This window comes from Pomacea canaliculata, linkage group LG5 (assembly GCF_003073045.1).
Source record: "Pomacea canaliculata isolate SZHN2017 linkage group LG5, ASM307304v1, whole genome shotgun sequence".
NCBI lineage: Eukaryota > Metazoa > Mollusca > Gastropoda > Architaenioglossa > Ampullariidae > Pomacea > Pomacea canaliculata.
In genome coordinates, this window is record NC_037594.1 from 8823177 (window position 1) to 8838121 (window position 14945).

Sequence of the window (14945 nt, forward strand, 5' to 3'; positions counted from 1 at the left end):
TCAAAGAATTTTAATAAATCCATATCTCACCTGTTAAATGCACAGTCACCTTTACTGTGGAAATGAGTGTTTAAAAGAAATCCTTTTACATTACATTCATTTCTCAAAAGCACATGTACATATGCCTATATACACATTCTGCTCTTGTAAGGCATTTAATGAAAATTAACACTTTTCTATCCCAAAAGAAACTGTATTTTTAAATATTATATTGTGAAGCTAAGCCACAATTAAGTGATCTGTTTGCTGTAAAACTTAATAGAAAGTGTATTTTTCAGATTATGCCAATACTGAATGAAACAAAGTCTTTTGTGGATTCCAAGGTCAGATAAATACACAAAGCCAAAGTATACATCTTGGTTCCTTTCAACAGTGGTTTTCCTTGCCCAGCGAACCGACCAACTTGTAGATGACAGACTTGAAAAATTGTAGATGTCGATGGCTCATTTTTCAAAGCACAAGCATTTTATGATAATATGGCCACCTGATTAAACTGTTTACCTTGAGTGACTTCTTCCTCCTGTGTATTATCCTGCCTCCATCTCTCATTTTCCTCTTCAAAAGCCTGAAACCAACATGTATACATGAGTGCTTGCACTTACTCTCTATTACTACACACATACTGATGTATGCACACCTGTGTGTGGAATACATCAGAATTTCCTTTTTACACAGAGATATCAAGACCACCTTTTTTATACAAAAGATTTTTACATACAAAGCTATAATTTCCCTATAATTTTTATGCTTATTATCATTTGTCACTGAGTATGAGGTATTACTTTCTATTAATAGGCTTTAGGATGTGAGCAAAGAGCTTTAAAAATGGTATTATGACCTGACCTACAATGTTAAAATATGCCATTGCTACCGGTCTATACATATTAATGTCAAATTTATTGATATTACCAGGCTTACATGGTACAGTCTGTACAGTTTAGGCTTTCTTTCTCTCTGTGTATATATATATATCAATCATATATACATATAGTTTCAGTTGTTTTAATTATAAATCTTTTCTTTTTTTTTACATTTCTGTTTTGGGTATCTTTTTTGTGCAGGATGAAAAAGACATCTGATAGCTTGCACTGCGGGTTCTTGAGGCCAAAGTCCACAGTGGCTTGGAACATAGTCTCAGCTACAAGATCTGAGGGATAGCCAAGATTTCCTGCACCTAGAGCTGGGAAACCAATGGATCTGTGGCCTCGTGTGTCTGCCTCGGAAAGGCATTTCATCATGGTTTTTGTGAGAATCTGTTAATAGAGAGTAAAAGTGCAAAAAAACAAGCTATTAAATATTGTAATGTTTTTCAATATATATACAGGTTAAGTAATGTAACCAACATAAAACCTATCCTTTAATTAACTAATCTATCAAATTCATATTAGAAGTGAATATTGTGTAATTTTGGCATCTCTTACCTGCCTAAAAATCTCAATCTGTTTATAAACACTTCATGCATCACCTAATAAAGTGTGAATTAAAAAGAGTGTAAAATACTGGTTTACAGCTGGTACTAGTCAAATAATGAATGATGACAATGAAATGAATGATACTTATCATTCTTTTGGAAGAATGACAGCAGCCAAGAAAGAAATCTTAAGACAGTGTGGATACATCATGTGCATAAGCTTTGAATTCCATTTGATAAACAAAACTTTATTGACATGCATTATCTGGAAATAAGCTTTTTCTGGCTTTGCCAAATAAGAATGCACTATACTTATTCTTTTATTTATTTATCGTTTTATTTATAATGACTTCATTCACTCAGGTTAATAAAACAGCTTGCTCTCTATCCATCCATTTCAATCTGTCAGTATTCACTGCGCCTAACACTTAATAATGAGCTCCTGGGTTAACTATGATATTTTAATCCATAAAATGACTAACAATCAAGTATTTAATTGTCATATCATATAGTTACATCTTTCATTTGTTGTTCATCTTTCTTTTCTGGCAGACAGCAGTGAAAAATATTCTTGCAAAAAAGTTTTCCTCCAGAAGTTATTGCAAGCTCGCCTGGCTGGATGCCCTGTGGATATTGCTGAGTGCATTCTGCCTGTATTGTGTCCCCTCCAACAGTGAGCAAGGCTGTGGAAACTTGCCCATGGTTCAGGTGCAGTGACGCTGATGCTGAGTTCACCAGCACATCATGCTATTAAAAAAAAAATTAACATCATCAACTTCAATCCTGATCATGTTTCCTTAACAACAATGACAGTACACTGAGGGAATTTCTTAAGATCCATCCCATTTTAACAGGCATAGGTGTATGACTATAATAAGTGGTGTGAAACTTTGTCTAGATACATGCACACTTATTTGAAAAATGGTTTTCTCACAAACCATAAATTCTTCCTTTCTAAATAATTTTACATTTATGATCAGCTTAGTATCCCTTCACAAAAACCCCTTTCACAAACGAAAAAAGGTAGATTTTTCTAGATAAGTAATGTATCTAGAAGATAAGAACATCATCAAATAAGAAAGTATTTAAAAGAATTTGGATGAATACATATTTGCTTTTTAAGTTCTTACTTCTTCTTTGGTGATATCTGACATGATGCTTAAGTAGATTCTTGGCCTTGGAGGTTTTATCAGCTTAGGCGTTGTTGCAGGAACCTTGATTTTAATATCTGGAGACAAATATTCTGATATATTAAAATATAACAGAAATGATGTTAATGAATGAGTGTATACAGCTGAGTAAGCAAAGAAGTCGCACATCTTTATTTGCATAGTGATTAGTGAGTAAACAAGTAAGAGTGAGTGAGAAGTATATATAATTGTTGCTAAATTGTTGATATACCTGCTTGAAACTTTGTACTGCCAAAGCTTCTGCGTCCTTTTCCTCCTGCTGGTAAAGATGTTGCTGAAAAGGCATTGGCATCATACTGTCTAACATCTGGAATTTCATCAACATCTTCAGGGAGATAGCTTGTTTCCCCAAACTGTCTATAATCTGAATCATAACTAGAGAAAAAGCAATCAAATTTGTCTTCTGGCATCAGAATCTTGCACATTAGATTCTGTTCTATCTCCTCACGAACAAGTTTCCAGTCAGAAGACTGAAGGAACTGATCGAAAAGAGGCTTCTTTACAGTCTTTGCTGTGCACTTCAAACTTCTGATAAAGCTGACTGCAACAGCTTTTGCTTCTTGAATGGCGGATGCATTCCCTTTTATAACAACTCTGTCATCATCTTCATTTAAATTCATGAGGTCAAGCCTAATCCTTTTGTCTTCAGCACGTTTTCTCTCAAAATTCTTCCAAAAGTACTTTTGGAACAGTGTCTTGAAGGGTTTTGCCACTGTAAGGGTATCTTCCTGAATGAAGTTTTCATCCAGGAAGCTCTTCAGCTGCTGGATGCATGTGTTGATGTTTGTGTTTAAACTGACAATTGTTAAGGCCGTTTTATCTTCATCCATTACCATGAGCTCTTTGTTTGCCTCTAAAACAGACTCTTTCATTTGTGCCCATCTCTCCAGTTTAATTATATCTTCCATGCCATCTTCAAATTTGACAACTCTGCGCTGCACTGATTTACGACCAGCAAGAAGCATCTTTTCAGCGAGTATTTCATCAAAAGAGTACACTTCAAAGCCACCTGGTAAAATCACAACAGCACCGTCTTGATCCTGCTTCATACACTCCCTCTCAAACATTTCTCTTGCTTTAGGAAAAGCAAACAGCTGTGATATAAGCTGGGAATCCCAGATGTGGGAATTACATGTCATGTTGTTCATGAAATCACTTATTATGAGCTTCATCTCTGTGATCACTTCACCAACTCCTGTAAATTCAATACACTCATTCTCATCATCAAAATGAATGGACAAATCTGGAAACTTCTCTCTTGTGTTAGTTAAATGTGTTTTTAGTAGTAAAATTTTTCCTTTGGGTATTTTCATCTGCTCCTTTTTGACTTCGTGTTTTCTCTTCACATTAACTTGAGCCCCTTCAATAATTTTCTTCACTTCCTTAGTAATTTCCCTTTTATCTTCTCCAACCCAGATAATGATAAGGATGCTTCTCTGAGGATCGAAGTTAATATCTATTTCAGCATGCTCAGACACTTCCTTTAGTTGCTCAGTCACTTCAGCATACTCTTCTTCGGAAACACTAAGTTCTTCCATCTCAACACTTTTTAAATAGCTGTCCAAAGCCCCCGTCACTTTTTCTTCCCATGATTTTACAAGTTGTCTGACTCCTTCAGTCTCTGGAGTCAAAGAGCAGGTCAGGCAAATTTCTTCTGGTAGACCTGCCATGCTCAGATGAGCATTTTGCTCTTCCAGTAAAGAGATGAGGCTTTTCATCACACGAGGGGCCATTTTAATGGCTGAAATCTTGACTTGAGTAGATTCGGACAAAGCAGCTGGCTCTGGTAATCTTACATTGGGCTCTAGTTCTCCCCCTCTTATTCCCAAACATTCACAATAGAGAGTGACATCCACTTGGTGCTCATTAATTATGTGTTTCCTTTTGGTCACAGCCTCAGCATCTGTAATCATGAGAATCAAAATTAATACTACCCACTCAAAGTAAAGTGCTCTACCAAACTGCTAAAAAATCCAAATCAGTGCCTAGGAATTTAGCCACTTGAATTCAAATTATGGATGGAATCTCACAAATCTCTTTGTTTTTTTAGAAGATTGTTTTAGGGCGGTCTTTTAGATGCATGAAAGTGCTTTTTACATGGTTTAAAGATTTGTTATAAATTTAGTAAGCTTGAACTCCCAGAAGGTATGGCCTCTAGCATCACAGAATACCAAAAACATATGAGTCCCATAAAAAGTACATGAGACTAATGTCCTTCACCAGGGGACCAGTGTATTTTGGTCATTCTGGGCTATGTTTGTCTCATGTGATTCACTGTCTGCTAAACAGTATTGTAGCTGTAAGTGGGTTTGCTAGAAGCTGGTTTGGTCACACTTACCATTGCATAAAAGTTAACTCTTATGAAAGCTAGTAATACTTGTCTTTATTAAAGTGATCTCCACTTACTCAGCTACTGATACCCAAAAGTTCTATTGGAAATTTTTCAACTCTAACTCATCTTAACACCTTAGCATTCTTTCATCTGTCTCAAAAACTACACCAAATCCTCGCCATGACTGTACAAGCCCACCTATATGGTACTGACGACTAAACCTGTCTGGTGTAACTTCATACTGTTCACCCTAGTGCTATCACCAAAGCTCACCTTTGGCATCAGCAAAAGTGATCAGAGCATATTTTCCATGATCTCCGAGCTCAACATTTGTCACATCACCTCCTCCACTGCGCCGCTTGTTCTCAAAATAGTTGGACAGCATGTCTGTAGATGAAGGTGGGTTTTGGGGCAAGTTTTGCACAAGCACAGTTGCACTCACTGGCACTGGCTCAACAACCAGTGTTCTTCCTTTGAAAAGCTTTTTAGTCAAAGCTGACTGCACTTCATGGAAATCTATGAAAAATATACTTGTATAAATTAGAGCATGCCAATACACTGTATTGTAAGATCACTAACGTACATAGCACATATCAGGAAAACATTATTTTTATCAATGTAATCTGTGATAACATACTGGCTTTGGCTATTGACTATAGCTATCATGCAAATTTTGGTCACTCTCCACTGATGCAATGGTGGTATGGAATACACAGCAGATACCTAAATGCAAAGTCTATCAAAGAATCTGCCAATTAAATCTTTAAAAAAGAAAACAACTGCAATAGTTTAAACAAGAAACAAATATTTTGAGCAAATCAAATCAGTTTGTACTTGCCTATGACATTTTCAAATATAACAACAGCTGCTTCGCCATCATTGCCAAACAGAATGGATGACACATCCTCTCCAGTCTTTGCTTCCACAAAATTTAACAGTTCATCCACTGAGCTTACATCTTCTAGCTCAGTTAGCACGACACGATCTTTCATCATTTCTGGAGGTCTGTAAATGTTGACAGTCACTTCTTTCCCATCCAGCTTGTGTTTACGTGAAGCCACATTTGAAGCATCTGTGTGAATAAAAATGTAGCCTCTTTAGAATGCAAGGTGACAAGCAAATAGTATACTGTCAGCTCCTGTAATAACAACAATAAAGTACTTTTATGCCAGCTGATTCTTAAATAAAAAGAGTTAACAGTGCTTTACGGATAGAAGTAACAATAGAAAATGTACATAACATGCTAACAAACTACAACATAGCATGCAAAAGTGTACAGATACCACATATCAACAGCCATACATAAAAAGGAGCCATGTACACGACGTGTATCACAATAATGTCAACACCAATTATAGTGGTAAATTCTTTTCCTTTAAATAACTCAAAGGAAATAGCACTTCTCATCATGGTAAGCAATGCATTCTTGATAATTGGGGTGGTGAAAGTAAACAAGCAATGACAAAATGTTTTAAAATTTACCATGGGGACCATTACAGCCTTTTAACTAAATGATCTAAAACAACAAAATAGGGAGAGTTGCACAAAAGCATAAGCAGGAAGAGTATGATTAAAGTACCTCTGTAAGTATATCTTCAAGGTGTAAAGCCCTAAAGTAACTCTTCTATTTATCACAGCTGAGAAAGATAGCACTTATCCACTAACTGTCTCTCATTATTTGCTGTGGTGAACTAGAAAATAGAGAATATCTTGATTTTAATTTTAAATCTTTCAAAATTATTTTGCACAAATTTCTTACCAGCGTCATGTTCAAAGGTGATGTACACCACTCCTCTCTTGTCATCAAACCTGACATCTGTGACAGGTCCACCACCTGAACGCCGATTGTTTTCAAAGTAGTTCCATAAAGTATCTTTACTGGTTGATTTACCAAGGCCATCAATGACCACACTGTTCAGTTCCTGATCATCACACCTGTCATAGCTTGAGACAACCCTGTCTGTTGGTGGAATGTACACGTTCACCTGGAGTTCCTTTCCATCAATTGTATGTTTTTTCTCAAGTACTCTTTTAACAGCTTTCCAAAGAAAATGAAGAAGATACCAATGAAACGTAAATCAGTAAATTTAAAGAGATTCAAATACAAACTAAGCCAGTCTCTAAATGTTTCTTTCAATCTTTAGGCTTAAGTTTTCATCAACACAAACATTGATTATTTTCTCTAAAAGTTTTTTCCAAATCTTGTTTTGTTGTTAGAATGCACATTTTCTGCTTCTACAACTTTTATTAACTGAAGTTTTATTGTCTTTTCTAACAAACTATACACTTAAACAGGGCTAGCATCTTAAGGTTTTCTCGCACAAAGTTATTCACATCTCCTTCTTGAAACTATCTACAGTGTTTAACTGGTATCAGGAGGAATGGCAAGATCAATCAGTCAGCGCACTTATATAACACCTTTTCTCTGGCAACAGCTGGACTCAAAGAGCTTTACATATGCACTGGTGCATGAGCACACACTTTTTAAGGGATGGCATTACATGCATGCACTCTCTTAAACATGCACACACACACAAACATGCATATACAATAGCATGCACACACACAGGGTAGAGGAAACCAGAGCACCCAAAAAAGAAAACCACGGATGGTCAGCCCTGTCATATTCATGGAGAGGTATATCGGAGTCAAGATAGAAACCATGACATCCAATTCTCAGTGTTGTGGTGACAGGGGCATTAGACACTGCATTACCAACTGCCCCAAGATGCACACAAAATGAGTTTTCACTTATGCAATATAGTATATAATGTTAAACAAGATTTTACCTTCATGATCTTCAAATGTTATTAATGCTCTTCCGGACTGCAAGTCTCTTTTGATTTCCTGGATTGGGCCACCTCCTGACCGTCTTTTGTTTTCAAAATAGAAAACCACTGTTTCTTCTGAGGTCTGTTTACTGAGGCCACACACCTCAACTGTGCAACTTTCTTTGTTCGTCTGTTCTGTTCCTGAAGTTGAAGCTTCGGTAGCGCCTTCATGTAAACGAACTGTCACTTTGGCTCCTTCAATTGTATGTTCTTTTTGTAGTACATTCTGCACAGCTATCAAACAATACACAAGTGAGATTTAAGTAAAGCAGTATAACATTTTCATAATTATACAATGCCCTTCACTTTTTCAACAAAGTCAGCCTCTAAAGCTTTATGAGTACACACTCACCATTATTTTTATCTACAGCTTCATCACCTAGTGAAGAACACCATGATTTTGGACTTTTCAATGCTTTTTTTTTTGTACTGCCACAATGCATCTGTCTTCTCTTCTTGAACTTTCCCTATTTCCTTAGGAAGGCTTAAGCTCTTTTCTAAGCATAAAAAAGGTTTTCAAAAATTGGCAACATCATTAAGTATTTCTCAAAGTTCTTCACATCTGCTCCTCCTTTCTTCTCCAAGCTTATAGTAGCTATCAATGTTAAACTGAACAAGAATAGCAAGATGAAGAAAACTGTACAGAGCAGACTACAACAAAAGGTTACCAAGTTGCAAAAGAAGATTTTACCTTCATGGTCTTCAAATGTTATCAATGCTCTACCGTGCTGCAAATCTCTTTTGATTTCCTGGATTGGACCACCTCCAGACCGTCTTTTGTTTTCAAAATAGAAAACCACTGTTTCTTCTGAGGTCTGTTTACTGAGGCCACACACCTCAACTGTGCAACTTTCTTTGCTCATCATCTGCTCTGTTTCTGAAGCTGAAGCTTTGGTGGCACCTTCATGTAAATTGACTGTTACTTTGGTTCCTCCAATCACATGTTCTTTTTGTAGTACATCATGAACAGCTATAAAAAGAAATCCAAATAAAAATAATGATCAAAATCAAATCAAAATCAAAACAGACTTTATTGTCTGCCCAGGAGACCCAGGGCAGAAATTTGTCTTTGCTCACACACCCATACAGACATTTAACACACAGTTAGAAGTAAAAGTGAGGAGTAAAATAGTGTTGATTGCACCAGTCCATCAAAGCAGTGTATGTTTATCCTAACAACAAACCTTGGGTGACCAAGGGCCTAAAAGCACTGCTGAACAAAAAGAAACATTTGTTCATCACGCAGAAGCCCACGACAGAAGATTAGTACATAGAGAGGACCATGATGCTATCCGTTGGGTGGGCAGAGGCTCTACGAGCATACTAGTTAGTCCGCTTTCAGTAGTTTGCCGGTGGACCAACGAGTGTCGACGAGATTGAAACAGAGGTCGAGTTAGCTCTCGCCATAAACCCGATGTGTCAGAATGCGGCTCGTGGTTACATCTTGAGCTCGCTGGAGGGACCTGCCAGACGTCGAGTTATGATGCTTCCGCATGACACAAGAGATACGCCGAGAAAGATCTTGGGTGTCCTAGTGGAGGCGTACGGCGAACGGAACATCAGTGCCACAGCAACGTGATGAGGTGGTCGACGAATACGCCGCGAAGCTCCAGAATTTAAGCAGGCGAGGTAGAAGGCGGCGCAGAGCGTCGAAGTGGCGGCGATTGACACCATCTCGGAGGACTGCAGCCCGACCGGTCAGGGAAAGTGACTGCCCCCGTCGTCCGTAACAGGATGACAGGGAAATAAAGTGTAGCTGGCCTGACTGGAAAGTGTCCGACGCGGAGGTTGTCATTTATGGCAGTTGAGTGATGGCGTTGCTCGACACCGGCAGTGAGGTAACGACGGTCACTGACGAGTGGCACGAGGGCACATACAGGACTTACAGCTAAAACAAACTCAGGAGTGGCGGTGGTGGACATGTTTACGGCCAGCGTCTGAGGACGTTCCTATCCTGGTGGTCAAGGACCTGGTCGATGTGGTCACAAGTGAGCGCAGGAGACGCGTGTCGCTTCTACTAGGGAAGAACGTCCTTGATCAGATAATGGACTCTACCGCAGATGTGGCGCAGGCAGTACAGGCAGCCGTGCATGAAGCTCATCTTGAGAAGACATTGTCAACAAAAGGACTGGCTAGGGCCGCTGGCAACACGCCCGTTCCAGGATGCCAATGGGTCTGACGTCCACACCAGCCACTTTCCAGAGGTTAATGCAGACCACCATGCCGAACTTTTTAATTTCAGTCCTTCTTGTGTACCTAGACGATCATTTGGTATACTCCAAGATAAAGGACATTCAACTGCGGGAGGCGCCATACCTTCAGGATGACGACAGTGAAGAGGAAACGCCAGGGTGGTATGCTACTCTTCCAAACCATCACCACAGAACTCTTGTGACAATGCCTGTGGTGCCAGAAGTAACAGTGTCTGTGGCTTTGTTATAATGTGATTTTTGTTATTGTGAGACTATTATTGAGACTCACACATTTCTGAAGGGGACATTCTGTGCACTGGCTCCTGAACAAATAACTTTGTTATTGTGATACTAACCAGGGCTAGTATTTTAAAATTGTTATGATATTGATAGACTATACAAATGACTCAGTGCCATCCAAATAATGATAACTCCACGTACATGCATGATGGAATGTTTTGCTGTCTTGTGTTTGGCTGAAATTTTTCCAGAAATATTTCTCACGATATCATTCTGTTCCATCCAGTGAACATGTGAATACCTGTGATTTTACACTTAGCTGTTTTGTAATGCATCAACCAATAACTTCTTCTATCTTTAGTCAACTTACATGATGGTGAAATGGGAAGTAATCCCTTCAAAATAATGAAACTGGCATAAAATTCAATTTACCTGACTCATCTTTAAATGTGACCAAAGCTTCTCCCTTTCCATCATTCAGAACAACTTTCTCCACTTCATTGCCACCAGCTCTCTTGCTCTCAAAGTACATTTCCAGTAAATCTGTGCTGGTATTCTTTTTCAGGCCACGCACTCTGATAGTTCTAGATGGTCTGTGTGGTGTAACACTCAAGCTTACTCCCGTCAGGCTGTGTGATCTACTCAGTACCTCAGCTACAGCTGTTCACAGATTGTTTATAATGCCCATTAGATATTAAATATTAGTTTTATTCATTCCCTCCTTGAGGCGTATAAAGAAATTTATGTCATAGCCAGAAAGCAGCTCATTCTTACAATTTCGGCTACTGCTTTTTATAATAACATCACTATGCATGCATACATTGATGAGGGTTTCAAAATACTAAATTTTTCCTTTACAGTTCACATCTGCAGATGCGAACATGTTCGTAGCTACAGCTCAGTTGCTTTAATTCATCCATCCATATTAAATGAGTTAAAAAGTTGCAAGTGCACTATATAACCGTAAAAAAAATTTATTCTAAGAAAAGCACAATAGAACTAGGACTGAAATTAAGTAAAATTTGCAAAGTAAGCTGGGATATTTTTTAAGCCAGCATTTTAAAGACAGATTTTATACAACTTTACCTGTTTCATCTTCAAAAGTAATGAAAGCAACACTGGATTCTGCATCCATTCTAAAGCTTTTAATGGGACCTCCACCAGATTTTTTAGAATTCTCAAAATACAGCTGTAGTAGCTCTTCTTTTTCGACAATGCTTCCACCACGCACTTCAACTGTGCAGCTTTGTGCAGGTGATTTCTCCTCAGGTGATTGAACTTTGTGTAGGCTAGCAATAAGTGATTTTTTGCCCACTGTATGAGGACGATGGGTGACATTTTCAGCAGCTGTAAAGATACATATGTGTGAATATCATCAGACAAACTAAAATATTCTAACGTGACCACTCACACTCAAGAATGCAATCACTTGCTACACACAACAAAGCACATCAATCATTTCTTTCATCAATTAAAAGACAAGCTAAATGTGCAACAACAACCAATGAAACCCCTTTTGTTTCTACTTCTTTTAGTAAAATAGAAGGTCAGCTACAAAGCCAGTACTCGGCTATTTTGCCAAAAAAAAAACCACATTCAACAGTAATATATGTTTGTTCTTGTTTGGTTATTTTTTAATGCTGGCACTAATCCAAGGGCTGCTGTTATGTATGTTTGATGATAGAAAAATGGAAGGAGAATATTATTTGTTGTTTAGTAAGCGTCAGTATGTTTATTCCTTCTTTTTAATGTGCTCCTCCCCCTCCCCCCCACCTCCAAACAGTGAGTATTGTTGAGACTGTAGTAAGTTTCCAGTGGTAGGTGTCATAAGAATGATCTATAAGAAATCATGAGTCTATGACCGACACTGGTCCCTATCTCTGTATTTCAGACACTACCTGTGCCCTATAAATAGTTGGTGTAAAGCAGCATTCCAACACCAAGCACATTCAAGCACTGCTAGGACTCCCCAGCACTAGAAGGCCATTTCTTTCATCCCCCAGCTTTACCCTACTCCATGAGGCCTGGGCATAACCCACTGCTGTCTTGAAACTCATCTCAATCCAGGTGTAATGCTTTGACGTTTTCCCTAAAATATTCATGTCAAAAAATATATAAAAAAACCAAATGCACAGGTATTTACACAGTCCCCAGCTACAGAAGTTCTCCTCGTTTCCTATACTCTGTGTGTGTTATGTTGTGTGTCTTCCAACACATTATTTGATCTTGGCAAGAATGGTATAACAAGACACAGAATTACCTTCTGTGTCTTCAAACATCACAAGTACGTAGCCTTCACTGCGGTAGTCTTCCACACTGATGACATCCCCACCTCCTGATTTTGCGCTCTCAAAGTACAGTTTAATCAAGTCAAGCTCCATGTTCTCATCAACACCATCTACACGCACAGTGGCTGAATCATTGTTAGCTGATTTGCTTTGATGAGGGCCTGGAATGACAACAAAACCATTATCATTAACACTAAAATACACACACACACGCACGCACGCATTCCACTTTTCTATATGTTATACTGTTTTACGTTAATTTTTTCACTTATGGCTGCCAAAGTTTGCTTCTGGAACATATATACTAGTTGTGTAGTGCAGTAGTGTCTATTGATTATTCACGCAAATATATTTACTCGTGTTTATGCATAAATGATATGTAGAATTAATATTCTAACCTGGTGGGCTTCCTGCACACTTAGATTGAGGAACTGGGTTGTCTGGCACACCTTGTTGTCTGAAATATGCTGCTGGGCTTGTTTCTCTGGGAAAACCAGTCACCTGAAGGTGAGCTGGTGTTTGTTCTCTTCTTGGAGACTTCTGGTGCTGTTCCTGTATCCCCACCTGCTGCATGCGGATTTGTTCATGTCCTGGACTGCTGCCTTTGCATTCCTTAGGTACAAAATGATGAGTTGTGTCCTTTGAAGGTATATAATATTGCTGGGCCCCTGAAATTTGGTGCTGGTTTTGATGTGAGGGAATGGGTTTTAATTCTGAGGGGCTTTGCAGGTACCTTTCTCTCTTTTGAGACTCACACATTTCTGAAGGGGACATTCTGTGCACTGGCTCCTGAACTTCGGGTAAATTTTCTTGAAAGCTAGCTTGTGGAAAAGTGCCAGCTGGGCTTACAAATACTCCTGTTTCACTGCAGATGGTCTGGGGTAGATTTAGGGACAGATCCTCTTCGGGTAGATTTATGGACAGGTCCTCATAATTAATGTCATCGTCCTGCTCAGCTTTCCAGTTATCTTTTTGCTCTTCTTGTCTAGATGACGAGCTTGTGAAAGAACCAGGTAGACTGATGCTGTCTTCCAGATCTGCATGAGGTTCTTCACAATTAATGTCACCTTCCTCCTCAACTTTCCAGTTGTCCTCTTGTTCACCTGGTACATGTGTTTCAAGTATTCTCTCAACTGAGTCACCTGGCAGCACAGCTGGTACAGCCTGCCCATCTAAAGTTTCTGACCTATCCTTGAAACTTTCCTGCCAACTAACTTCTGCTTCATTTTCTTGGTTTCCTACTTCTGTGGTAATTTTGAAACACTTACCTTGAGCTGTCCTGGTATTCCTCATCAACCCATTGTTATCTGGATCAATTTCTGTCAGCTTTGTGCACAATTCAGAGTCCACTGAACTATCAGCAGTTAAGATGCAGCTTCCATCCTTTTCTGAACTACCTGTCCCTTTTTCATGCAAATGGATACCACCATCATCTACAGCAGCAAAGGTCTTATCATGGGGCTTTTTGTGACCTGAAGTAGGCAATGTTGCTTTGGGTTTGGAAAACACATCAGAAGCTGTTGCCTTTACTCCACCACCAAATTTGTTAATCATAGACTTCACTGAGATAGGTTTCTCCTCAGTCTTTTCTTCTGTGCTGCACTCTGATGCCGATGTTTTTGTGGCAGGTGCATACTGCTCAGAGTTTTTTTCATCAACATTATGGTGCTTGCCTTGACTCATTTCAGAGTCAGCCTCAAAAGGAGACTGTCTGTCTGTGCTAAGCATCACAAAACTTTCAAAGTCACAATCAGGTGGCTGATTATCATTTAGTTTTATGTCTCTGTTTTCAAAGCGTGGAGATGAAGATTGTGTTGAAACAGAATCCATAAAGTCCTCTTCGTCTTCGCTCACCAGCATAGACGCATCTTCTTCACTGACAGATGCCATTTTTCTACAAGAGAATACCCAAACAGTTACAATATAAACATTTGCATAGCAGTAAAAGAATAGTATGGTTTAAATGCAGACCTGAATAGGAATAATGCACTGACTTTGATTTTAAAAAAAGCCCAAAAATATAAAGCATCAAGTTAAACCTAGAATAATGCTCATTAAAAAATTACACACAAGCCTTAAGGTCAAACTGTATATGCAACATATAAATCATCCCATATCTGAATCTTATATCATCTAGAAGTCTCCTTTGTACCTGCACTGAAGTCACTCTTGCTGTTGACAAAGATTTCCTCTTTTACCAATAACCATGCATAGTTGTCCTACATATGTCCTTGCTTTCTGCATTAGAAAAACAATTTTGGGAGATCTTCAGATTACTGTTTCAATTATGTGCAAACTCTGTATTATTAGTGATACACATTGGTTGATCATTGTCGAAGATGCTTCATTATGAACATGGAAACTTTATTGGACATAAAATGTACACGTAAGCACAGGCACTGTTTTCTTCATAAACTCCTCAAATTGACTAATGCACACCACTTCAGGTGACTACATCCTG

At 38.6% G+C, this 14945-nt stretch overlaps 1 protein-coding gene across 5 annotated transcripts in view; it reads right to left on the reverse strand.

The window, feature by feature from the left end:
• Nucleotides 1–14945, reverse strand: part of LOC112563487 — a 28651-nt gene that overhangs the window by 12412 nt on the left and 1294 nt on the right. For 2 of the 5 annotated variants that reach the window (XM_025237395.1, XM_025237392.1), the window contains exons 2-16: nt 14637–14722; nt 12883–14378; nt 12457–12645; nt 11283–11543; nt 10629–10856; nt 8456–8734; nt 7723–7998; nt 6693–6971; nt 5772–6005; nt 5207–5449; nt 2813–4504; nt 2542–2639; nt 1928–2158; nt 1032–1253; nt 502–565 (exon numbers count right to left, since the gene is read on the reverse strand). In XM_025237395.1, coding sequence (XP_025093180.1) covers nt 502–565; nt 1032–1253; nt 1928–2158; nt 2542–2639; nt 2813–4504; nt 5207–5449; nt 5772–6005; nt 6693–6971; nt 7723–7998; nt 8456–8734; nt 10629–10856; nt 11283–11543; nt 12457–12645; nt 12883–14374 — 5788 coding nt within the window. In that variant the 5' untranslated portion in view covers nt 14375–14378; nt 14637–14722. The remainder of the gene's footprint in view (nt 1–501; nt 566–1031; nt 1254–1927; nt 2159–2541; nt 2640–2812; nt 4505–5206; nt 5450–5771; nt 6006–6692; nt 6972–7722; nt 7999–8455; nt 8735–10628; nt 10857–11282; nt 11544–12456; nt 12646–12882; nt 14379–14636; nt 14723–14945) is intronic. The other 3 variants (XM_025237393.1, XM_025237394.1, XM_025237396.1) reach the window with 2 other exon arrangements.